General features: G+C 34.3%; 1 protein-coding gene across 1 annotated transcript; it reads left to right on the top strand.

Moving 5' to 3' along the window:
- The first annotated feature begins 6,851 nt into the window (after positions 1 to 6,851).
- Positions 6,852 to 27,269, top strand: LOC148596729 (uncharacterized). Its single transcript, XM_088563192.1, has 16 exons — positions 6,852 to 6,888; positions 7,540 to 7,593; positions 9,508 to 9,584; positions 10,237 to 10,308; positions 11,122 to 11,242; positions 11,639 to 11,721; positions 12,509 to 12,577; positions 13,279 to 13,393; positions 16,400 to 16,549; positions 17,672 to 17,734; positions 18,446 to 18,549; positions 22,021 to 22,117; positions 23,134 to 23,397; positions 23,995 to 24,080; positions 25,197 to 25,290; positions 26,937 to 27,269. Exons 1-16 carry the CDS (start codon positions 6,873 to 6,875, stop codon positions 27,152 to 27,154), a joined length of 1,683 nt encoding a protein of 560 aa, XP_088419318.1. The 5' UTR covers positions 6,852 to 6,872; the 3' UTR covers positions 27,155 to 27,269.
- The last annotated feature ends 324 nt before the right edge of the window (positions 27,270 to 27,593 follow it).

Genomic DNA, 27,593 nt, shown 5'->3' with positions numbered 1-27,593 from the left:
ACATACAAAGTAACAAAAGTAAATGAGCAACTCGGACTCCACTAAAAACTGGGAGCATGGACCAGGTGCACCGGTAGGGTAAGCGTCCTCTGCTTTTCTAGAAACACCCGCCGAGTTGCTCATAAAAAGTCAAGTCCGGGGTAGATAAACGAGGAAAGGAAAACTATGACCCGTTGAATAAATCAGTTTTAATGGTGCTGATGGATACACCATAACGATCCACGAGTTCATGATGACGACCATAAAACTTTTGTAGTGATGACTTCAATCTTGTAGCAACATAATCCTGTTCCAGAAGCCTATTTGTTAGAGTTCTAGCGCGATACAAAAAGTCTGCGTAGTTTCGGCAAGCTCTGGCATAACGTATGAGTTGTGATGTGAACACTCCATACGCAGGAGCCGAAGGGATGTTGCCACAAATGAAAGGAAAGTTGACAATTCTGAATAAAACGTCATCACTTTTGTCGTAAAGTTTTGTCAATAGTTTTCCTTTACCATCGATTTCTAAGTGTACATTAAATACATTAAACTCCAAACCATGGCCGGAACATGAACAAAGGAAATTAAGACGACCAAGATACGCAATGTAGCAAACCAACTGAAATAAATAACATATACAACTGAAGATATGGAAGACAGGATTTCTCACTAAAACCCAAAACACTAGCACTATGAACTACCATCAGTTGCTCTATAGATTAGTACATGGCATTTCAATATCTCCCTGTTGTAATTATTGTCTTAGACCCGTGTCAGACCTCTCAGACGTCTCAGCCATGATACTAGTGTCTCGGGCTCACATACCGGTGCTCTCAGCCATAATACTAGTGTCTCGGGCTCACATACCGGTGCTCTCAACCATGATACTAGTGTCTCGGGCTCACATACCGGTGCTCTCAGCCATGATACTAGTGTTTCGGGCACAAATACCGGTGCTCTATGCCATGATACTAGTGTCTCGGGCTCACATACCGGTGCTCTCAGCCATGATACTAGTGTCTCGGGCTCACATACCGGTGCTCTATGGAAAATAATACGTAATAACATTCTATTATCTTCAAGTGATGTCGAACAATGTTGTAATTATAACGAAACTTCTTTGATCTGCGTCTCTTCTTTGCCTGGTGTTTCCGATTGAGCGGTTAGGATTTTTTGTTTTAAACTGAAACTTTTTCAGACTTCTTGTCATGACCTTGGTATGTTAGGAGCATCGATAGGCGGCGAAAGTGAACAAAGGGCTGTTGTTTTCTACGTCAGAAACGTCATGAAATGTACGTATTTAGTATATAAGTACCAATTAATATAAGATTCACCATGCCAATGGAAGGGTAATGCAAAATGTACATGATGCAAAAAAAAAACATCGACAAACTACTACCAGAAATTTCACTGCAGATTTTATGATCCTTTTAATGCAGCTTTAAAATCAGTACTTTTTTTCACATGAAGCACCTGGCCCATGCTCCCAGTTTTTAGTGGAGTCCGAATTTCTCATTTGCTTTCGTTACTTTGTATGTATGATTTTAGTTGCTTCATGTTCTTTGTTGTGTATGTCTGTTTTCCAAGTCTGGTCTTTGTCCCTGGATTACATTCTTTTGATTACCGCTATAACCTTGGTTCTATTGATTATTCTTTCACAAAACATTTCAGTGAAGAATAAATCAGACCTGTAGTTGTTTGAAAAACCATATATTGATCTCCAGCATGAATAAACCAAATCTAAAACGATAACTTTGCAGAGCAATTTCATGTACAATTTATACATTTCTAATCTCTGAAAAAAAAAATTAGGCTGGTCATGTGGTCTGTAACATCCTGAAAAACAAGAAATAAGAGTGCATTATGTGGGTTTTGTTTGGATGAGTAATCAAGGGAACCAAGGTTATAGCGGTAATCAAAAGAATGTATTCCAGGGACAAAGTTGGGCTCCCCTGGTTTCCATAATTTGTCATTCGAGTGTATATAAATCACTCCTCATTTGATTTTTATAAAGACCACCACCTAATATGTTAACTTTGTTGGTAGCAAAGCGTGCTCATTGTTAGACTGAATTTCATTAACATCGTACACACGTTCAGTTCTTGAAGTGCCTGGATATACTTATATTGGTTTCAGTCCATTTAATCATGTTTTATCATTGATGGACGTTACTTGATTTGGAACAGTTGCAGCTACCTATAGCAGTGTTCACAAAAACTTTCGGCTCCATATAATCCTTTTTGTTCGATCTTTTCATTGAGAAAAATGCCATGGAATTAACTCAGGTTATAAAATTATAAATGTTAGTTTTGGTGACCGATGCTAGGATATACCATGACATTTACTAGATCCTAAGAAATGATAAATATCAGGACATTGATTCCCAAATACACGCATGTATTTCAATGTATTCTTTATTTTCTACTACATATATTTCAGATACTGGAAGAGTTTGGCTAAGTGGTTATAAGTCACATGGAAGTAATAGATGGATTTGGAACTACGGACATGGTGTTTTTATACACTCTAATGACAAATTATGGAAACCAGGGGAGCCCAACTCGCACCGTCAATGTGTAAGCCTTGAAGGGATATTTTGAGTTAGTGACGACTGTGATCACGTATACCCTCATGTTTGTGAATATCACATGCACCATTAAATAATAAAACAATGCGGAATCTGAATCAATTTTGTTTTGTATTCAAATGTCCGACATATACGTCTGCGAGGAAGGGCTTGGTGTAGAAAACAAAAAAAATCCTACCGGTCGTGTATATAAAGCATGCTCGTTGACTTCCCTGCACTTAATCGTTAAATATTCAAAATCATTATATATTTAATAGGACTTTCTCTATTTGAGGCAATAATGTGTAAATGTAGCTTGCGTCAACGAGAACAGCGATCCGCTTACTGTATCATGAACATCCACAGCCAGCTAAAAAGAAAAATACAACCACAAACCATAACGAATATTCGGTAAAACTACGTTTATGAAATTTTTCACGTAGAAATCATTACCTGGCAGCCCGGGTAATATTTTCGTTCCACTAATTTCTCTCAAGTATAACCTCTGGTCACCAGTTACGTCTTCTGTCTTTTGATTGGCTGAGTGGATATGACGTTTTTTTATTTATTTTATATGTTCAAATATTCATTTTTTTAAGCAACTTTTAAATATTTCTTTCAAACAACTTAAATTACCTTTCGATACAAATGCACAATAAATAAGTTAATTTAGATAATTTCATCTTGGGTTTTACTTTATTTCATAAGCCGCAATTTACTCCTCTATAGGGTTTGCAAGTCTCGTCATGTGATCCCGTGATTTCACGAGAATGGGTCTAGTCTACCATTCAAAAGCTTGGAGATTTGTCATTTAGAGAGAATTGAGTTAAATGTTAAGGACAAACTTCTTTTTTTGTGTAAAAAAAATAAAAATGACAAATATCTATTTCTACATCTTAAAGGTATTAAGATAAAGCATAAAATGGAAAATTTTGCAATGTTATACAGCGTTTGGAGTACCCAGAAGTAAACAATAAAATGCAGATCGGTTTTCGGTTTCCAATACGTTCTACAATGAAACTAGAATGAGACCTGCATACTTTATTGCGCATATACATCGCTGGTGACCTGAGTCTATATTTAGCGATCCTAGGGTCGCTTATGATATTGACCAGGGAACTAGATTAGTAGCAATCACAACTCTGTGTATCAACCAAAATATCGAACGGGCATAAGTCGATCTTTATTCTTATGATCGGTTCATCCGGATATTAATATAAAAATGTATGGAGAGAGGGCATTCCAAATCATAGTAAAAACCAGAGGACTAAACATTTAAAAAAGCAAAATGGAAAGGTCATAACCGTTGAAAATCATGTCATTGATTTAAACTATTAACACGGGATCTTTCATAGAAATAAACATTAAGACATCAGTCAAACTGCAATTTTCACAAAAAAAAACTTCTATTTTCAATACAAGATTCCATAACAAATATCATTAGTTCAAAAAACACAGGAAGAGAGAGGAAAGAGGGAATGGTTGAGGGATGTTAATTTAAAAGTCTCTCTGTTTTTCATTACCTGGTATGAAACTTCTTTGCAATAAAATGCTCGTTTAGATATCAGTATTTGAGTTAAAAATTCAAATAAAAAAAAAACGTTAAATTATGTATAGAAAAAAAATGTTTAAAACTAAGCAAAATACACTGTGTACATACAATTATTTCGTCTTCAATGCAGGGTGGCAATTGAGCATGCGCAACACATACTTCCCCACTGTAGGGTTTTGGGTAGAACATACGAATGTTCCTTGCTTAAAATATATTTGGCATTCACAAAGACTACCCCGTATTTAACACAAAATAAATATTATCATTATTTATTATTTATTGTGGCGTATAGCTTTCTAAATATGTAGAAGCTAAATATGGCTAGAAATAGTTCTGTCGGTGGTGACGTATTTCGGAAATGAAGTATGCAGTTTGGAAGTGATTGTTTGAACTTTTGAAGCAGACGCACAGCATCATAGAGATATTAGCGATATAACCTTATCAAAGAAGCCACAAGTTTTTTTTTTAATTCTTCAACTTCGAACCACGTTCCTCATAATCAAATCCTAAAATCTTATTAGGATATTTATTTATTTTGGACAGACGTGAATGCTTATTCCGCATTTACCTCTCCATCTTTTTCATGCCTCAACCTTCACCATCAGACTGAATAAGATTTGTTTTCTAATTTTTACCTGTGTTCAGTATAAGCTTTAGGCACCGATCATTTTTAAGCGAAAAAGGGTGTGTGTGGATGTGATCTTTTTGAAAAAGAGATATTTTTAACTCATCAACTGAAAAAAAATTAATAAAACGATGATTCAATATTTTCTCCATCGCTTAACAATGCAGATTTCCATATAAAAAGATTTCTGTTGCTGCTTAAATATAAATAAAACTTATGCGCTTGCGCAAAAAAAAAAGAAATTATCCGACATCAATTTCATATTATATTGAAGTATGAGCTCTAGTCCAAAAGATATTAAGTTTTAACAGTTTTATAAATTACCTGGTTTACCTGTAAAACGTCGCAAACGTAATATTTCTTTTTTGGCGCAAATGTAATATGTACTTGTGGCGCAAATGTAAGATTTTTTTCAAAATTGGCGCAAAAGTAATACGCCCATTCATTCATATCTTTAATTCCTCAAAAAGGAGATCACAATGAACACAGATATTACAAAATCGGCATAGCAAACAAAAAATAGAAAAACAAACAAAAACAAAACAAAAACAAAACAAAACCAAATAATACAGATTGTAGATATCAACACAAGAACGCAATATATTTGGTGTATTGGGCTATATCGTGCATTGGTAGTAAGCTGACTATATCCGGCGGAGCACTGAACAATGTGGGATTGAAAAAGTTTCATTAACGACGTGATTTCCCACTCTTCTAGACCAGTTTGTGGCTGTTTGTCTAATAAAACTGGATACAAATACTCATCATCATAACACGAGAGTTCCTGGTAAAGTGTCAGAGGAAAGTTCTCAATTATTATGTCATTATGCATATTATTATGTATGGACAACTGTGGGAAACATGTAAATACAAATCTCTGTATATTCGACCACAAACGGAGCAATATTTCTCTGAATGTTCAGGAATGTCACATAGCAATTTCGTAGTAAAATACTAGGTGCGAATTTCGCTGTAAGTTTTTGCTTCAGGTCAGAATTTCGCAAATGTGACAGATGATTGGATATTTCGGAATCTAGAAAAGTTACAGTTATTGTTTATACTTCCTATTGTCAGTTTGAATTGAAGAGATATTTTGATTGAATATTTTCTTCCGAACTTGTTTATGTGGGAAATTCCATCGCTTGTAAAGGTAGCGAGATAACCTTCCAGTCTCTAACGTTGAAGTATATTGATGATATCGGGTATAAATCTTAATTGTTTTCTTGACGCTTCGTTTAAAAAGAGGAACAGTATTGCAAGAAAAATCTTCTTTGATGAATTGTTATGATTAAGGCACAGAGTTTCTGCAAAAATAACAGTGATATGAACTAATGATAGGATGAAGTCCAAGAATGCTTTCTCAAATATCAGAACAAGTATCCTGGTTTAAATGTAGATTGTCTTTTGCAATTAAGTGTTGGAACACATTCAACATTGACAAATTTTTAGTTTTCAAATTAGTCCACACTTCGTAGTCATATAGTAACGACAGTCAGATAACAGAATCATAAAGTTTTATCATTACATTTGGGCTAGTACCATCGGATGAAACTCCTTTTCAAGCATAGTAGCAGTTTCTACCTTTGCGACAAGAATTTGAAGTTCTGTCATATGATTTGAATTGCGAGTTCAATTTAATACCTAAATGAGTTTCGACCACAGGTACAATGTCTCCACCTATTTTCCATACGTAGTCTACAGGGACAGGTCTCATATTCAATGTAAACGAAGAATAGAAGACGTGTTTGCACTGAAGCGGAGGTGCAACTTCCTAGAATAATCGAAGCAGACATCCAGCATACGTTGGCTTTTTTTTCATTTTTCGTGCCAATAACGAATATAATTACAAAATAAAGTAATTAAAGGAAAAATCTGATATTGTTTTTTTTTTTTTTTTTTTTTTTTTTTTACCGTGTCAATAACGAAAATGAATATGGAAAAAAAAGGATACTACATCAAGGGAGATTGTAATTTTTTTTTATTTCTCGTGCCAAAAACAAACATGATTATGAAACAAAGCCAGTAAGTTTACTCCGATTTCCGGATAAATGTTAATCATCACGTTATGGTGATAAATGAAAGTTCCCTGACCCAAGGACATTCACGGTGTATTCCGTACACACAGTAGATAACGGTACGCGTGAGATGCCATGTCCAGTGTGATCGGTAAGCAATTCATGGTATTATTCGTATCTTTATTACAAATACATTATATTCAACATGATTAAGGTTCTGATATTTTTGTCTTTAAATATGCACTCTTTAATGCATTTTATATTTTACATTTTTTCTTTCCTTGGCAGTCTTACGAACTTTTTCAAATTCATGTAAACATACGTGCTTGCTTGTTGTCGCATGGAGTTATGTAAACGTAATTAATGCTTAAACTAGAGGAAAGTGACCAACTACACTTATGCAGATGTTATATTCTTATCCTTTTTTTTCTTCTCTTATATATGTATTTCTTCATTTTTTATTAGTTTTGCTTCCGCTCTGTTTCAAATGGTGTTTTTTTTTTTAACTTTCTCGTGTTTGTTAAGAGATTTAAAAAACTGATAAACGCGAAGAAAACAGTTTGATCAATGTGTTCGTGTTTTTTTGTTTTTTTATGAACTCTATTTATTGGTAGTTGTGACCTTTCTACATAATTGTTTTTTATTTTGTTTTTGTTTTTGTTTTTGTTTTTTTTTTTGGTTTTGTTTTTTGGTTTGTTTGTTTGTTTTTTTTTTTCTTCTCTTTAATTTATTAAGAGGAGATTTCTTGTGTAATTAGAATTTGACATTTTCTGTCAGTCTTTCATAATTGACTTTGTTTTAGTTGTGCAGTTATTAGTGCTGTGTTGCCTGCAGACTATTTGCCACGTAGAAGCAGGTACTAAAGTATAAAGTACAATCAATTCACGGGCCGATCCAGAGAGTATAACGAAACAGTGGTAGCTCATAGCTGAAAATTCATAAAAGGGGTGGTTCAAAATATCACATTTTTCCAAGTTCCACGCTACGGCAGACGTTTGTTTTTGGTCACACTTACCGCTGCAAACAGGCTTTTCGAAACTCTCGGACATTATTGAATTCAAAAGTCTGTTAACAATCGGATAACGTCGCGTAAAATCATACACTTTTTCCCGATTTTGCAAAGATTCTTGCATTTTGTGAGAAGGCTGGCTGCAGCGTCTAGGGTAAATTTCGAACATCAGACGCTTCTTCGGAGCTTGACATTTTGCATTATATTAACAAAATGATTAAAAAAAACGGGTCCGAACCACCACAACTCTTCATATGGATCGCCCAGATTTACTAGTCTTATTCGCATGTATTTCCCATTTCACGCTCCTTATCATCGAGGCCTTTCGACATTGTCAAATTACTAATGTTGTTCGTATTTCCCGCTACTTATCATCAAGATTTACTGGCTCGTGCATAGCAAGTTGAATGAATCAAGCTGAGTTTGCATCTACATAGGTAGGGTCTGTGGAATTGAGATTATAAAAATGAAAATTCTACGTGTGGTGAGGAGACAGATTTAAACCAAAATAAAATGATTGACATCTTTACATAGATTTCATTGATAGAAATCTTAAAAAGACATTGGGAAGGTTTTTCTTATTCCACGCCCCTTTCAGTAGAATACTCATAACATGTTGAACATCTACTTGAAGCTTTGATTATGTAGGTCTTAGACCAGAGTGGATTAGCACGCCCTTCCGCCCTAAAATTTAAATTATGGGTTAAAAAGTTACATGTCAAAAAATCCGTTTTACTTTTAAATTATGAAAAAATGCTCTTTAATTGTAGTACAACAATGTAGAAAATGACAGGAAAATAGTTAATGAGAAATGCAAGAATACGCCGACGGAATAGTACACATGCAAACATTCTTTACGTGAAATTCATGTTAATGGAGCCTCATGTGAAATTCATGTTAATGGAGCTTCATATGAAATTCATGTGAACTTCACATGTAATTAACATGGTTTTCACGTGAAATTCACTTAACACTATTTTCATGTGAAATTTACTTCATACGATTTTCACGTGAACAATTCACGTGAATTTCACATGAAGGCTCGATTCATTCGAGTTTCACTCACGTGAAGTCTGTTACAAAGTTTAATTGCTCAATCATTTGAAAATCATTTGAAATTCGTGCGAAAATCATGTGAAATTCGTGCGAAAATTACGTGAAATAATTTTGCATGTGTAATGGGGAAATGAGTAGGATGGTAAGGAAAAAAGGTTTTTGGAATGTACATCATGTATGGGGTAACGCGTAATTTAGCATATCGGATGAGATGGAAAAAAGCAGATCACAAATCAAACAAACCGACAAAAAAATTCAAAGAGTAATCAAGGGAACCAAGGTTATAGTGGTAATCAAAAGAATGTAATCCAGGGACAAAGATCAGACATGGAAAACATACATACACAACAAAGAACATAAGTAACTAAAATCATACATACAAAGTAACAAAAGTAAATGAGCAACTCGGACTCCACTAAAAACTGGGAGCATGGACCAGGTGCACCGGTACGGTAAGCGTCTTTTGGGAGCATGGACCAGGTGCACCGATTGGGTAAGCGTCCTCTGGGAGCATGGACCAGGTGCACCGGTAGGGTAAGCATCCTCTGTAACCATCAAAGTGAGCAAAATCTGATAATAAATTTAATTCATTAAAATGAAATAATTAAAAAAATAAAATAATAAAATTAATTTCATCTTGGCTACAGTCTTTGAAGTTTACGCAGAGTTTGAAGTTATTTGGTCTACATTATGCTCACATTGCAGGAGTTTTGTGTTACAACTGTGATAGAATTCCTTATCCTAGAGATTGTGACACGATCACTGAATGTGGGAGCCATGAAGTGAGTTTAAAATGAGGAGATTAAAAGTTTATCCTTGTCCAATTTAATGCCTGTAACATAATGGAGGCACTTACAAAATGAAAAAAAAGTTCTGATGGCTTTGAATCAGGTCAATGCGCCTAGATGAGTGCTACATTTATTAGCCGTTGTGTAACCATCATTTACCACCTAGTACATGTCCTAGTAAATATCAGGCAAAATAGGACAAATCTTAAAAATGTATTTCAAAAACTCATCGATGTTTACATCATAAATCTTCTTTATATGAAATGACCCCTATTATTGGATATGTTTGGAAATGTAAGTGGAATGTAAAAAATAGAGATTTGTGACAAAATTATCTGTCCATGATATTTTAATTTGTAGTGCATCTCTATGAAGTTACAAATATAAATCATTTCATCAAAATGCATTGAAAAGACCTTAATTCTGTTGGTTCAAATGATCCAATAAAACTGTCAAAGAGATAAGTTATTTTATACCATATTTTACTCCATGCCTAATACTTACAAGGGCTAATATGTTTAATAGTCCTGCGAAGGCCTGTGATAGACTGATACTTTTGTTAAAGTTTTTAGATATATCCATTCAGAGATGCGTGAATTTTGTAAAAATGTACTTATACTTCAAATTTTATCACTTTCCATATCAGCAATGTTATGCAGAAAAGATAATAACAGATGACGGAATCGTGTACTTCAGGTCTGGCTGCAAATCAAATCAGGTAAGTAATTTCGTAACAGAACAGTGATCAATATTCGATTCTGTAAAAAAAAAAAATCGCTTTTTGTTACAAGTACGCATGCGCTAAATTGTAAAGCATCCATGTATTTCGTATATATCATTTTGATACAAGACACAACTAAGAAAAGGAATTCTTTTAGATTAAACACACATTTATTGGGATTCGAAAAATGTTGTCAAATTTGTATTCCTTTAAAAATTAAAAACATAAGTTGACAAAAGCAAAATACGCTTCAAATTGTATGTAACATTTTTGTTTGTTTGTTGTTATTTGTTGTTTTGTTTTGTTTGTTTTGTTTCGTTTTGTTTTGTTTTTGTTTGTTTATTGTGAAAAAAAGATTGGCTAAGTTGACATTAGAAGAAAGTTATGAGCAAATAAAAGAATACAAAAGCTGATTAATATGCTCAAAATAATTAATAAATATGGAAATTTCCTTTCTTTTTTTTTTTGAATTTGTTCATGTAAGAAATAATAATTACCAAACAATATTGGATACGATTTGCACATGTGATCGGCGTAAGTGTCTGGGTACATTTGTTTCGCCTTCACAAATGGGTAGTGTTAATTCCTTGATGCTTGTCTTCTGATGCATAATGTTCCACATGCGGCCCAAATCAGCATCAGGTACACACATGTATACATCTACATGCAAGTTTCAAAGTGTTGTACATTGTTATAGGCCTATGAGGGAGAAAATTCTTTACACTCTGGTCTAAGACGAAGAGCTGAGCTGACACCTTGTTCTAACTTGTTGTAACAGTATATAATTTAAAGTGTCGTACATTGTTATAGGCCTGTGAGGGAGTAAACTCTTTATTTTCTGGTCTTGGACGAAGAGCTGAGGTAACAGCTTGTTCTAAGTGTTGTAACAGCACTTACTGTAACATAGACACGTGTGACGTACATATAGAAAGTAAGTCTATTTTTTTCAATTGACTTTTGCCTTTTTATATCGCGAGGGAGAAGTTTTGCTTTTATAAAGAAAGTAAGTTTGATACATTAATCATCTTATAATTGTCTCCCCTTCACAAAGTGGTAAGTGTAACTGTCTGAATACTTTTATTTCGGGCAGTGTAAATGTCTTGATACATTTATCACATCCTTCACATGTGGGCAGCGTAAATGTCTGGCATAATGTCTTTTCCATTCACATGTAGACAGTTTATATGTCTGCGGATATGTTTGTAACTGCTTTACATCGTAAATAATGTAGTTAGTTATGCCAGTGGGAAATCGATCGAAAAACATATGTAAAGACAGAAATATAATATATAACATATCATTGGTGTAGCTGGTACTGTTCTTGTAGATTTGGGAACGCACTGCCTTTCCTGCAACTATGTTTTGCGTCCCGAAGACTGTAAAGTGTCCATTTTGTGTGGAACCGATGAGGTATTTATTTTTTTTATTTTTTCAATGATTATTTTTGTGTTGTGCTTATTTATATTTTCTTAGTTTTGCTATTGACGAAAGCTCCAAAAGTTAAATATGAAACAACAAAGAATATAGAAAATATATCTAGTATCAGTCTCTGTAAGTATCAGGCAGTGAAACATGGAATAATCCACCACTTTAATACTGTATTTTAACTATTTGTTTATCAGATTCAAGGACAAAAAAAAACATACAAAAATGTACATATCGTTTTACTAAAACAAGTTGTAATTTCATTGATGCATTCTGCAAACGAACATTTTAAGGGGCAATTTACTCTTTCAAAGACCTAAATATTCTAATAAACCAAGAAAACATTTCAAAACATGAATTATCCTGTGAGGCAGAGACCAAATGTTGGTCATTTCAAATATAGAATACGTCTATATCTAAATCTAACTTGCAACATGGAGAATAAGGCAAAATGTATGTAAGGTGTGGCACACGAAAAAAAAAGCACGCAGAATTTTTTTTTTTTTTCAACATTTTTGCCCTACATCAGCAGTCAAAATATATCTAGATCAATTCAAAAAGCTTTTCAGTTGTTTTCTAGATGTATCGAATATATTTGAGGCAAAAAAAATAAATTGAAAAAAATGATGTCCCACCTATTGCCTGATTCTTACACAGAATGGTACTTAAATAAAAAAAAAAATGATTTGAAAAATGAAAATACATGTATCATTGATATGAATAAATAAATAAATGAACATAATCTTGAATTACTTAATTTTTTTTATGCCAGATGTGCTATACACAGACGATAATACACAACTACGAGAAACGTTACAGATTAGGATGTGTCCGTAAAACGGTAGAATATAATAGAATAGAATAGAATAGAACAGTATAGACAAAAATAGCATAGCATAGCATAGAATTGAATTACAGATGACACAATAAAAAATAAAATAAAATTTCTCTGACATTATTTTTCAGGAGCATAGCTATTAGAGTGAGTTTAGGTATTTTTTCTTACTTTTGTAGATAGATATATGAAGTTTGCAAGTTGCTTGATTACCTCCTCATTTTCTTTTCAACTTATCTCTTTGCAATAAAAAAAGTCCAAGAATATCTGTTTATAATTTTTGTACTTTTTACATTCAAGTAGAAAATGAATTTCATCTTCGATGCATTACATTCAATTTGTAAATTTCTACGTTGTATTGGGATGAATACCCGCTTATGATTTAGTTGTACGTGGCATTGAATGCTGGAGAATGCCCTTTACTTGCTTTTTCTGTTGCGTTTCAAACTAGTTAATTAGATTTTGTTTTCTCTTACAAGCTTCCAATAACTACAGTGCTTTAAAAACATGTATGTACTGTTAAAACCCTAAGACTTTAATGTCAACCATTAATTACTATGGTATCAAAAGTAACTTCTCACTAAAGAGCTCAATAGAGTTTACCTTTAAAATGAAAGTCATGGTGATTGCTGTTTTAAGTCAATGAAGGATACGGAATATCCGAAAAATGCCACTGAAAACGCTTATTTCATTGTTGAAATTTACAGCAATGCCTACCAAAGTCGATGACGATTTTAGGTCGGCGCCAAATTGCCATCAGTGACTATTGCGGATCCTGCTGCGAAACAGAAAACTGTAACAGACAAGTCTGTTCGGAACAAGGTAGTATTATTATACCTGTCTGTACCGAACCCTGAATACACCTACAACTTGTGTAAAGTAGCCATACTCTGAAGTCCCTTCTTATCAGTTTCAATTCTTTTTTAAAGGGGTTGATCTAGGGAAAGGACAAAACTCTTGCAAATCATGGGAATGTTTGTATTCAGCATTTTACACCAATATCATGTAAGTATCGAAGTGAATTGGATTAATTTCATTCGGTGAAATTAAATATGATACAAACTAATCATCCATTTCAAGAGCTTTATCCCTTACCCTAGGTCTTCTTCCTTAAACCGAAAATCGGAAAAAAATCAGTTCGGTTTAGGTAGGTTTTACTGTAATCTTTCCAGTATTGTTAAACCACTGTAAGTTTGTAGGTGAATGCAGGATAAAAATGGACATAATCACAATACATCAATTATGGATGTTTGTTGTATACTGATCTATTCAGATTATATTGTTTGAGGGAGAAGTATGAGTATGATGTCAATAAAAACTAACGGTCTCATATATAACGAATTGACGTAGGGGAACCCAATAATTTATTTAATTGCATATGAATAACTAATATATTTTGCGAACTTTTTTCATCTGCGGCACTTGCGCCATAATTGTGTTCTTATGCGGAAAGCAATTTCGGACCAGGGGTATTAAAATTCATATCTGTATATAGAATTATATCATTATTGATATTACGAAATAGAAATATAGTGTTAATACATGAAAAAAAAAGAAAACATAACTTCTTGCACACGATGTATCCTCAATGAAGGACAGAAGGCTACATCGTTATTTTTCCGCCTGTAAGATTTTTCTTCAGTATTGAGATTTTCACATGAGAGCTTTGGCGAGCATGTTAAAATCTTTTTTTTTTTAGTGGATAAATAATTTAAATCAAGAATAGGATGAGGAAGAATCGTTTTTTAATGTAAAATGGCAGAAAAATTGCGCAGAAATTTAATTGCCGGCTAAAATGGGAGAATATCCCATATTTATACTTATTACGTGTGTTTTTGCCAATTTGATAATAGCCGGAAGTTAAGGAAAATTATCAGACCAGGGCAATAACTCCTTTTTTTTTCGGTTATCGACCCTGAGTTGATAATCGTGTTTTACTTCCGGTTATTGATCTGACATGCGCATATCCGGTATAAACAGCAGACAAGATAAACATCAATGGAAGAACGGGTGGGGGAGGATTGTTTCCTTCCCTTGCCAGATGAAGACACAATAACGTTTGTTAATGACATGAAAAAATAACAACACTAAAAGGAAGACAATGAGCAACATCAAGATTCTGATGGACTGGCCAAAAAAAGGGACAGGGACATACCGACACAAGAACTTGACCACATTTTAGCCAAGTTTTTTTTTTATATAGTACGCTCCCAGTATATTACGGATGATGTCGTACATGGACCAGTGATTGAGTTTGCAGCTGATGAGGCAGGCGATAATGCCTTGTGTGACATTGCTCTTGATGCAATAAGGAGCGTTTTTCATGAAATTGAGGAAAAAAATAATAATGGCATAAATATAACACCCTCTAAGGGTCTGGGGTCCAAATTTCACTATTTTGCCGAATGCTTCTATTGAAAATGTCACAATTAACACTTACAGATTTGATGAGTAACTAATAATAGTGTTAACTTAGTATTTATTAATTTGAATTTGAGAAAAGCTATTGTGATTTCTTGTTTTGTTGAATATAGATATTTTCATTTGTTGATTTATTAATTAGTTAATCATATTGCATTTCTATTTCAAGCCAGAAATATGTGATAAATAGGTAATGACATGTCATTTTCCATATCGCCCTGGTATCAGTAGTCGACCCATGTTAGCCCTCGGCTGTGTCTCGGGCTTGATATGGGAGTCTCGTGTTGATACCAGGGCGATATGGAAAGTGTCATGTAATAACCGATGAATATTACAATGCTCAACGACGTTAGCACAGACGTGTACATGTTAGTAGTTGCATTTTGGACGGTGAAATTCTCTTTGTAGAATATAATCTGGATAAAAAAGGAAGTTTTACAAATAAAAAAATACGAGGCAATTTTTTCGACTGCTAAATCAAGATTGGTGACGACAAGAAATTCCAAAACATATGCTTCAAATTAGAATGCTGTTAATATTAATTTTTGCTTAGTTATGAAACAATCAATCAATCAATTGAAACCCTACAATTTACATTATATCAAATGAAGCTTGAAATTACAACGAAATGCTTCATTATAAAAATTATAAAATTCCGGTCAAATATGAACATAAAAGGTTTCAATTGTGAATCTACTGACTACCAGGAAAAAAAACACATCATCATGTCATTCTAATCAAATACACGTACACTAGTAACCATTGGGGCGATGTTAAATTTTGCTGTATATTGAACCTGGTAATAATATCAAAATTTAGTTACTGTTTGTAAGGCAATTCTTTCTCTGTAGTGAGACAAGAAAATGCATTTTTTAGCTGTGCAAGGTTTCCTGGTCTCACCCACGGATTGATACATAACACTCACTTTTTCCCGTAGAAAATGACACAATTTTATTAAGATAGAGTTCGTGAACGATCATATCTTATCGTGTACCAAAAGGGGTTGCAAATTCTTTTTTAAAAAAAAAGATAATTCTGTCGATAATAACCGGTGATTGATTATTTATTGCAGTTTGTTTATATCCATGAGTGACCTATATTTTACACCTGATCGTGACGTATCACTGGCCGCATTGATATGTCAAGACCAGCCGTTAAATGTAGGTCATTTATTTCAAACATTTATTCGGAAATCAAAAAAAAAAAATAAATAAATAAATAAACACTAGATTTTCCCGTGCAAGTTTGGGAAATCTGCAGACACATGGGGGTAAGATTGAATTCTCTAACGAGGCACCGTTAGATTTAATCTTACCTTCAAATGTCAGAGATTTCCCTACCTTGCACTTGTACAGGTGTTAGATTTTGAAGTCTCTTTTATCAAGTCTTCTTTTTGTTTCTTCCTAGGATCATTCAACCAAATGTTATTCTCTCTACAACATCCACCCCAGACGATACAATGTAGGGACAATTCAACCGAGCTCTGTTCCAAAAATTCACACAGATGCACCGAGGATTACTTTAAGTTTTATCAATGTCCCTATACATGTGGACAATGTAAGTATAGCCTTGATAAAGTTGCCACCCCTTTTTAATTTCTGTAAACGTAGTAATTGTCGCGGTTGGTAATTTTTGCGGATTCTGTCAACGGAACATATTCGCGGATATCGATTTCCGCGGTTTCAAAAAAAAAAGAATAGTGTTTAAGAATAAAATATCGCGGGTTCTTTTTTTTTTCGCGGTTTTCTGTGCACCGCGAAAATAGCGAAATTAAGTACATCGCGTTTACAATATCTGGTCAACTTGAAACGTCATTGTTTACCCGAATGATCCCATATGGGCATAACAAACTGTCTGGTCAACCTTAAACATCTTTTACATCAGTGTTCCTATGCTGTGGCCCCGTGCAGGTCCGGGTGTCAAAAGAATAGGCCTGCAGCAGCGCTAAGCTTGTCGTAAAAAGCGACTAAATAGTGCTCAGAACCCTAGCCGGGGGCTAATTGGCTCTGCCCACAGAGCAACTGGGTTGTGTGCCCCAGGTGGTGGAATGGGGTACCCCTGGTGTGTTACATACTGGGGTTGTCAGGCTATAATACGGAAAACCTTACCGTAAACCATAGTGGTGCACCGTGTTGGGAAAGATGCCACGTTCCTCGCACGTTAAAGAACCCTACTGTGGTATTCTCCCGGAGTAGGAACCATAGGGCTCCGCCACAGGAGGCTAAATTGCCCGACCCTACCCACCTCCCCCTATTTCCAGTGGCAATCAAAGTTTGTCGACCCCATTATCCTTGTGTCCCGTCCCATTTTTCATTTCATCATCATTCCACGTTCATTTTATCATCCACTTCATGTTCATCGCCTGAATATAGCTGGGATATTGCTGCTCGGGCGTTAAACCAAAACAGACAAACAAAACCTATGTTGTGGTCTTCGTAAATGTAAAGCCTTCTTGTAACAGTGTGTTCCTGTATAAATATCATATGATCCGAACCACCTTTCGTTAATTTTAAAGGGTGGATGCCTTTTTTTACCCGTTCTTTTTACCTTTACCAGATTCATACTAGATTCTATTATTTCTGAACTGATAAGTTATCTACTATATAAACAATCTATTTTGTTTATATCTGAAACAAAATGCTAATCATTTTCTGAGCTTTTTTTTTCATAATTACACAGGCTACATCAAACCGCAGACTACTCTAACAACAACGCCGGCAACCACTATGACGACAACCTCAGGTATACTAAAGAAAATCTGCTCTGGCGGAATCATGGAAGGGTTCTGAGGGTTGGATACCCCCAATTTTTGTTGGAAAAATGAGTAAATGGTAGCTTGAACCTTTCACAAACATACAATCACATTACAAAATTGGATATGCTCATCAATAGTTATTATTAAATTACATGATTACAAGTGATTACTTTTACGCGAGTCCCTTACTCTTATCAGAAACTACGAAAAATGGTTGGCAGAGACTCTAATTCCCATATCTTAATGCTCATACAAGTTTTCACTATGCTCCTAAGTATATTAAGTGTAAATTTTTTTGTAAGAATCAGGCAAAAGGGGAACAATCAGGAACATTCATGTCAAAACCCCGCGGAACTGACAATATAATTTCACTCAAAGATGCTTTCTCTATTTGAACAGACATTATTAGATCTCTGCATCACTTGATTTGGTAAGAAATATTTCCAAAGAATGTTAGAAAAATGAGGTTTTTGACATAGTTATCTGCCCTTGAAATGTTCATTTTCAGTGCATTTCAATGAAATTATAACTCTATTTACTAAAGTGATATAGTCTTTTTTCATGATTCTGATGGAGCAAATAGTCAAATTAAACTTTCAAAATGGTGGTTTTTTCATACCATGTTGCACACACTACCTATATCTTACAGAGATCGATACTAAAGACTTATATTATAGGTAAATTATTTTCTTTTTCAGAACCATTCTCATGTAAGGGACACGGCTTCCTTCACTGGGACAACACATGTTATTATGTTACTTCACAACAGAACAATTGGAGCCACAATATCAATAAATCGACGGTAAAATAAAAAAAAACGAATAGGTGTAGTTAACTTAGAAATTGTTTAAAAACCTTACTGTCTTTACATGTTACAGAGCCATGTGAAGTAAGAACTAGGTCATGTACCTATAATTGACTTATGGGAGAATGGTTATATATTTTTAAAATTTGATTTAAAAAAAATATATATATTTTCCCCCTTTTTTCGGTTGACTTCAAAGTTATACACAATTCACTGGTAAATTAAGACTTTTCTTCCCTTAAAGAAACAAAAATAAAATAATCATGGCCAATTAAGACTCATCTCTCATTAAAATAAAAATACTTCAGTACCTTCTAAAAAAAAAAGAAATATCGACGCAGTAAAATTGTGTCTTTTTCCTTATATTATCTGCATTTCGTTGAAAAATGATAACTCGTGAGACTCAATTTCAAATTTCGATAAAGTTTTCGAACGCCATTTAGTTAATTATTTGACCAACTGAGAAATCAAAATAATAAGATTAAGTGAAATGCGCTTCCATAGAAAAACGCCTTGACAATTAAAGGGCAAAAGCGTCTAGAAAACAAAATAAAGCATTTCATAGATAATTTCACGCCAGTAGGAAACATTTTGTTAATTTTAAAAGGACTTTTTTTAAAAAAGTGGTCTTTCCACTCATTCATCTCCCTTTGGCTGATTCTTATTTCGACGCAGGCGATTGAGTTCGATTTGACACCACGTGATACAAATTATGCTTCAGTACTTATCCGATGGGCTTACAACTTCGCATTTCATTGGTCAAAGGTGACGGTAAAATTCAAGGCACCATTAAGGTCATTTTCGTCCGGGATATTTTCGATCAAAAACCGTCTTTGAATTTCATATATTGGATTAACGTAAATAGTTTAGTTGTTGAGGCGAGTACGCCTGTGCAAGCCACTGAGTTGGTTGGAGTAATGAAAATGACCAGATTTATTAAGGTTATTGTCAATGCTACACTGATGTTTTGGAACTTTGATAATCTTTTATTATCCATTCAATAAATAATGCATTGAAATACGAAACATAGTACGGTGATCACACAGTTTACCAAATAAAATCTGAAATGATGAATCTCTTATTTTGTCAATTATGTAATGGAAGCTCGTATAAAGGGGTTTTGTATGGCAGTTAAGTAGCACTCCATATAAGAATCATGCAAAATGTGATACATGGTTGGAAAGCCAACATATATTTTTTTTTATTTTTGATATCTTGTTTAAAATGCTTTAGTAAACAGAAATTAACATGTGGTTTTTCATTTCACCCGTGATCATAGGAGATAAAAATTGTATAGAATGCACTCTAGAATTCAAAAGTAAGGGAAATAACTCCGTAAATGACACTCAGATACAATAGAATCTATTGGACTTTTAATGATGATTATCACCTAAGAACAGGCAGATTTGAATGAATAATTACACATTTCATAATATACACCCATAAAACAACTTAATTACAAAAATAAAAATATGTAGCCTTTTTTGAGGTGTTCACATTTTTCAGATTTTGCATGATTCTTATAAAGACTGCTACTTAATAAATTTAAACATACTTAATAATCAAGTTACCAAAGGGTCAAAGTGCATTAATATGTCGGCTATCATTTTTTTCGACGTTGTTGGTATTGTTTCGTTTTTTTACCCTGTGACCTTAAGGGCGCTCTTCTATGGAAACACAAGTAACCTGATCTCAATTATGTTGCCCGATTGGCCAAATACTGATAACTTAGTGGCGTTAAAAAAAACCGTATGGTAAATTTGACACTGCGTTCGAAAAAAAATGTTACAGTATCGAAAATTTGAAATTGCGTGCGCTGTGTTATTTTCTTGAAAGAAATGTAGAAACTTAGAAAATTTAGTAAAATTTTACTGCGTCGACTATCTTGTTTTAAAGATAGTACTTATTTAAAGATAGTGATAGTGACTTGTTAATTAATGGTAGAGTGAATTAAGCAGAATCAAATGTAACCATAGTTACAGTATAATGATTGACACCGTCACAATCATAATGTGAAGCGAGAGATATCTCAAGTATTGCAACTTGATTCCCACGGATCAAGCTGAGAACTGAGAACAAAAATTTAGCTACTTTTTCAACCATTGTACTCAATTTGCAACAATGTCAGGAAAACTTTAATGCATTAATCAAAGATGTCTGTCAAAATGATAACCATATGCAAGGATATGCTGTATTACCCCACCTCTGATAATTATCATTTGAAATCAACTAATCGGCACTCTGTATTTTGATTACGTGAAGACGGTGTATTTCCGATACACGGTCACTATTTTTGCAATACCCTGTCAGCTATCGTTTTTTCAGTTTACTACAACCAAAATGGCGGTGACTTCAAATGTAACCATTAAAAGTAATCAAAGGTACCGTAGAAGCAACACAAGGGTAAAAATTGAAATTATTTCTTTCTAAATATCGGGTATAAACTTCTTTGTTCTTAAAAACAAAAACAAAATCAATAGGGTAAATTCGTTACATAGTGATTGAGTAGCCATGCATGGAATTTACCCGGATCAGTAGATTCCATACCTGCCTCCGCTGCACGTCGCCGGATATGAAATATACTGACCCGGGTAAATTCCGTACAAGGTCACTAAATCACTATGTAACTAATAATGCCTCTTTAATTTTGATAACCCATTTTATACCCCGCCTCAGAAGTAGCGATGTACTACCATCCGAAAAGTTGTGTATTCGTCCGTCCCCGAAGGTTTCCAAATGAAAATACTTTGAAACTGGAGACAGAAACAATGATTTTTTTTATACTCCAGAGTTGTTAAATACAGTAGACTACAGTTTGAGTTCAATTTTCAGCAAAATTTAAAATGTAGTTTTGAGTTAGGTCATTTAGAACATTTTGCCGTCCCCTTTTCTATCATTACGTGGCAGGATATCACATAATGTTCCATTAATGCCCTATTTTTCAAAAATTGTAAAGAGCAGCATTTCGCCCTGTGGATACTAACAGGTTAGTACACACCATATACTAGTAATTAAAATATTACATATTTAATGTTATTGGTCAACACAAAAAAAAAAAAATAATAATGATTCATTAACCGGCTAAAAATTGGAATAAAAAAGTGAAATCGTGATATGATGCGTATATCAACATGTTATAATATGTAGAAAGAAGTGTTGCCTTTTGCATTTTCTGAAGAAAAAAAATGGTGGAGAAGACATCCTCAATTTGTTTGTAAAAGTTGCAGACTTAGAACAATTTTTGAAAAAAAAAGTAGTACATGTACGAGTAACAAATTTTATTCATGATCCTTAATTTGTCCCCTTCACGATCAAGTTGAAATACTTGACATATGTTATCGCTTTGTTTACGGTCATCTTTGTTTTCGCTTGACAGTGTAACGGGGTGATTTTTTGTACGTAAAAACATATTACAGTAAACTATACAGGGAGGGCAACAGTGCTTGGAGTCATAAATTTACATTCTAGGATCCATGCAGAAAAAGACACATGCAAAGAGCAATTCTGAACAACAATCGGAAAAATATTGCAGCATCATATTTAATAGAATCCATCATGGGGTTTGGTAAGTTTTTGCTTTTCAAAGCTGGACTTTATAGTTATTACATATTTTTTTCCTGTTGATGTTTTTATATATTAAATTTCAAAGACTCATCATTATATTATGCAAACCCCTGCGCCACTCTGGATTCACCACTGATGAGATTATACTAATGGTATATAGGTTACAGACCACCAATTGCATCATAGAATTGAAACGTAAGCAAAAAAAGTCCTACGCCAAGGTACAAAGTAGTCCCTTTAGCATGCCATTAAAAAAAAATTTACCATATTTTGAAATAAATGAACTTTTTTTCAAAAAGGGAATTTTATTCTGGTAATTTTAAGCCCAAATTATGCTGCCTCAAACTTAAATAAAATAATTTGGTGGAACTATAAATAAAGATGGTCTAAATAAAGATTTTTTTAGGATTCCCCGGGCTATTTTAGGGTAGATGAGTTCCGACTGTCAGTGCTGCACTGCAAGGTAATAAACCCCTTGTGAAATTTTGATTGACATAGCAGTACATGTGCATGTTTCAGGTGATATATGGTTTTAGTTAGGTTAAACTTAAGGTAATCTACTTAGGATCCCCTTAAAATAAAAAAAATTAACATTGAGAGTAATGTGAATCTGAATTAGTGGTTTGTAGCCTATATAGCAAACATACATGTACATTTAAGCGATTAGTAACACCAACGTGAGACATCTGTACTTAGTTGTGTTAGTGCAACATCTGGGCGGGGCCAGGTGGGGGCGTAATCGGCGCACGCTCCACCCCTTTTCACACAAAAAACTATCATAATCAATTATTTATTGTGAATAACCAAAATATGATTATGGCACGTGCCAAGAACGTATTAATATTTAACTCGTGCGCGGAACAAGAAAAGGGAAGTTACACACTAGCATTTGTTTATTCTTTGCCTATATATTGCACAAAAGTGCCTTTTTTCTAAAAAAAAAAAAGGGATTCCAATTCCCGGAGCTACCCTTAGTTCTGCCCCTGAACTTTAAAAAAACTAGTCTATAATCAACAGTAGCGATAAAACAAGACGTGTGGCTTGGAGGATCGTACAAACAGACTGACAAAAAATGGCACTGGATTTCTGGTGAACCGATAGACGGCAGAGATCACGCCTGGGCTAACAATCATGCCACTACAGCAGATAATACACGCGAATGTATGGTTCTACGTCACGCTCGATGGGAAAGTTCGCACTGCAACTTTAGTAATCATTTCTTGTGTGAAAGGAATATGCCGAATCAAGTTGACCCTGCTGCACTGTCTACTGGACATCCAGGTAACTTTAATAGAAAGGAAGTGTCCAATATTAAAAAAATAGTATGGTTTAGGTTCCAAGACAGTGCTTTAGTGCACATGATTTTATAGAGGAAACTATAATTTGTTTAACACTGTGCATGGAAAAAGTCCTTCTTTTTCTGTTTTGTTGGCCTAAGAGAATAACCATTATTTGTTCATATGTAACTATCTCGGTGAAGATAAATTTTTATCTTACATTTGTATACAAAAAAATGAAAGATTATCAAAGTTCCAAAACATCAATGTAGCATTGACAATAACCTTAATAAATCTGGTCATTTTCATTACTCCAACCAACTCAGTGGCTTGCACATGCGCACTCGCCTCAAATGCACGGTCGAGGTCTTGGATTCGATTCTTGGCCGGTTTCCACCAACGACTTCAAAATTAATGGTCACTGCTTTCCCCGCCAACCGCTCGTCAATCATTAAACGACATTTTAATGACGGAAATTCAGTATAACGGAAAGTTACCTAAGCACTTTGACATAAACACCTTTTCTATGCTAGTTACCAATCCTTGTAGCAATCCATGGACAGCTAACATTCCTACGGAAAAAAATGCTTTTTTTTTTCAGATCATCACAAGTGCACAGGAGCTGGTCATTTCGCATGGGAAAATAATTGCTATTTTTTGCTGACAAACATGAAGGATTTTAAATCGGTTGGTAAACAAAAATGCTCATACAACGCCCCCCCCCCCTCTTCCACCTCGAAAACAAAGATTTTTGGGACTGTACGTATTTCTTGTAAGTGCATGAAGTTATGTAATTTTTTCGTAGGACATCAAAGGGAAAAATTAATTCCATTTGAACTTAGTTAAGTCTATTTGTTTACTTGCTCACAATTTTCTGGATTCATATAAGATCTGCTATTTCGATTTGACCAAGGGAGGCATTTCTGTTAAAATATGTTTTAATGACCTTAATAGTTTTTTTGGCTCAATAAAATGTGTTGTATCGCTTAGCACGTGGATTATGTCAAGGCGAATGTAAATAACAATTCACATTCAGCGACGACATGTAAATATTGATAACTAATATAGCAATCACACTATCCCAATATCTGAACATATCTAATTCAAGACCGATAAACCTAGGTATATTGTTTGTTTAAACATGATGTACTCCTTGAAACCAATCTAATTGTCCTTGAAACGTTCGCGTTTCCCATTTTAGCGTTCGTGCATCGTTTATCGTGCATTTACACATCATTTTGCGTTCGTTTAAACACATGATAAACGCACGATAAAAGCGTTCGTTTAAACGCACCATAGGAAAGTTCGTTTAAGGAGGTAGACCCAGGGTAAGGGACATAACCCTGGAAATTAGTTATATGCTTGTATCATATTCATTTTAACCAAAGCCTATCGAGCTTTCATTTGAAACAGAATGAAATCCGTCCATGTTACTTTGAAGCTTACATGAGATTGATGTAAAATGCTGGAGACAAACGTTCCAATTATTTGTAAGAGTTGTGTCCCTTATCTTATGTCTACCTCCTTAAACGCACGATAGACGCGTTCGTTTAGCGTGCGTTTGGGTATCGTGTTGTGGAAAACCTTAACGTGTCAAGGAGTGTATTTTATTGTCAGAACAACGAAAATGGGACCGGGTACACTTTCTCCCTTGAATGTGATACACTGCATTACAAGACAATAACAGTACTTTGTACGTGTACATTGTTTGTTTATGTATGTAATTTAAAACTGTTTACTTCTTTTGAATAAATACATGTACCAGCCGCAAATTAGTTCTTTAAATGGCATCTTATCCTTTAGAATCCTTGTAATCAAATTGGTATGGACCGGACTGCTATCAATAATGATTTAGAACAAAGAGCTGTTGTATACTTTATCCGGAACGTCATGAACTGTAAGTAAAAGTTATGGGATGATACAGTTATGGTAGCTCAGTGCATGCGATATCATGTTTCATGGAACACTTAAAAGATATATTGACAGAGGCCCATGGCCGTTAGCCGTGCAATATCACTTGTAATTAAAATGCAATATCACAATTAAGATATGGGTGTGTCATTTATGGGAAATTATATAATTTTGTTTGTAATCAAAATGCCAAACCTGCAATATCACAATTAAAATATGGGTGTGTCAGAAATCCATTGATTAAATGGACACCTTAAAGTACGAAATGTAATAAATAAAATTATCAGCTTGCAATTCTTTGCCTGAGCGATGCAATTACATAATGTTGTGATTTTTACAAAAAAGTATTTTACAAGCACTAATTACAATAGCTGTAACGTGGCATGTTTGCTAACTTAGAATAATAGCATTTTCCAATTTATTAAGAGAGTCCAGTTCGTATTTGGGAGGGAATCCTCCAATTCCAATCTTAATATTTACTATATTTGAATAAAATGCAGTCCAAAAATAGTAACAAGTCTTTTACATGTATCTAGTGTCGTCTACCATCAGCCTCATTTTGTATTTTTGTGCATATGGGTATTTGAAAGGTGTGTTATAAACCGAAGCTGCTGATGTATAATATCCCCGGTCGAAATTTTCAAATAGCCAGAAAAATCAAACTTATCCACTGTACAACAATGGAATTGAAAACCTAGAATATGTTTTGTCCTGTGTGACTCTCTATTTTGATTTTAACACCAAAGATTAGTGGCATCATGGCATCCTTATTGGATATTTGCCCTACATCTATGTCCTAATCGCCTGGTTATAGCTGAAATAATGCTGCTTGGGCGTTAAACCCCAACAATCAATCAATCTATGTCCTACCTTTTACTGGACCAGAACTCCCTTATGTGGAATAATAAACTTTCAAATACAGATGTGCAGTCAATTGAAGTGATCACTAAAGATCTGTGCTATGCATTACATGAGAAGAGAACTATTTAATAATGCATTGGAAGATAGGTGAACTCAGTGTAGGAGACATTTCAACGAGAAAAGGTATGGTGAAAGAGTAATCAAGGGAACCAAGGTTATAACGGTAATCAAAAGAATGCAATCCAGGGACAAAGACCAGGCATGGAAAACAGACATACACAACAAAGAAAATAAAGTAACTAAAATCATACAAAGTAACAAAAGCAAATGAGCAACTCGGACTCCACTAAAAACTGGGAGCATGGACCAGGTGCACCGGTAGGGTAAGCGTGAATATGTAAAAGAGACAACAATCCAACATGAATGAAAATGCAAGCCCAAGATATGTTTTATATTTCATAATTACCAGATTTTTACCATAATATTTCTCATAATGATGAGAACCATTCTTGTATATTTGTAACCAGTTCTTGGTTCTCCTAATAGAAGAGGGATGTACAGGAAATAACAGGTGTTAAGTACATGCAAATATATTCCGAAAATATGTAACAATTCCACATCTTGGAACGTAACGCAAATAATTCCATGATATGATTCTTTTCCTTTGTTGCGTAGCAGCAAATTGTAGGCACATAATTAATGTCAATGACTATTAATATTTACTTCATATTTTCCATTGTTCTGTAAAATAGTTTATTCTGTTTATTTTAGACACCGGAAAGGTATGGCTTGGAGGTCACAAGAGTGAGAATCACCACCACCACCAGTGGCACTGGCCTAATGGTAACGAAGTTCACGTTCGAGACATGAACTGGAAAGACGGAGAACCATCTGTTCATGGGGAAGCGTGTCTTAGCTTAGATGGGGTTGAGTGGACGAGCGAGTCGTGTTTTGAAAAACATTACCACTTGTGTGAATTTCATATGTAAAAAAATAAAAAGACGAATTAAAGAATTGATATTGATATTTAGAATTGCTTGGAAAGAGCTTGTTGAATAATCCTTGTCTCATATTCACGACTTAGGCTATTTTTTTAACTTTAAGCAAAGGGAAGTAAGTTTCCAACCCGACAGAATGGTGTACTGTCCCATCGGAGCAATAGACAGCAGTAGACTTCAAATTCATTTTACTGGAACTGCAGTAGGTACTGGGATATTTTAAATAGCTTATTTTAAACCATTAGGGTATACTTACCTAAATGAAAACAGGTCAAGTTTCCAAGAAAAAATATTCTACTCTTCCTTTCCCCAAATGAGACCACCAATTGTGGTTTTGAAAAAATGCCTTCCATAAATACGAAAAAGTACTATTCAATTGACAAATTCATTTGAACTTGGTTATTTAAAGATTTTATGATAAAAATTAGGC

The sequence above is a fragment of the Perna viridis genome, chromosome 15 (assembly GCF_037379345.1).
Source record: "Perna viridis isolate PV_CMFRI_1.1 ecotype Kerala chromosome 15, ASM3737934v1, whole genome shotgun sequence".
Classification (NCBI taxonomy): Eukaryota; Metazoa; Mollusca; class Bivalvia; order Mytilida; family Mytilidae; genus Perna; species Perna viridis.
This window is presented reverse-complemented; position numbering and strand designations above follow the sequence as displayed.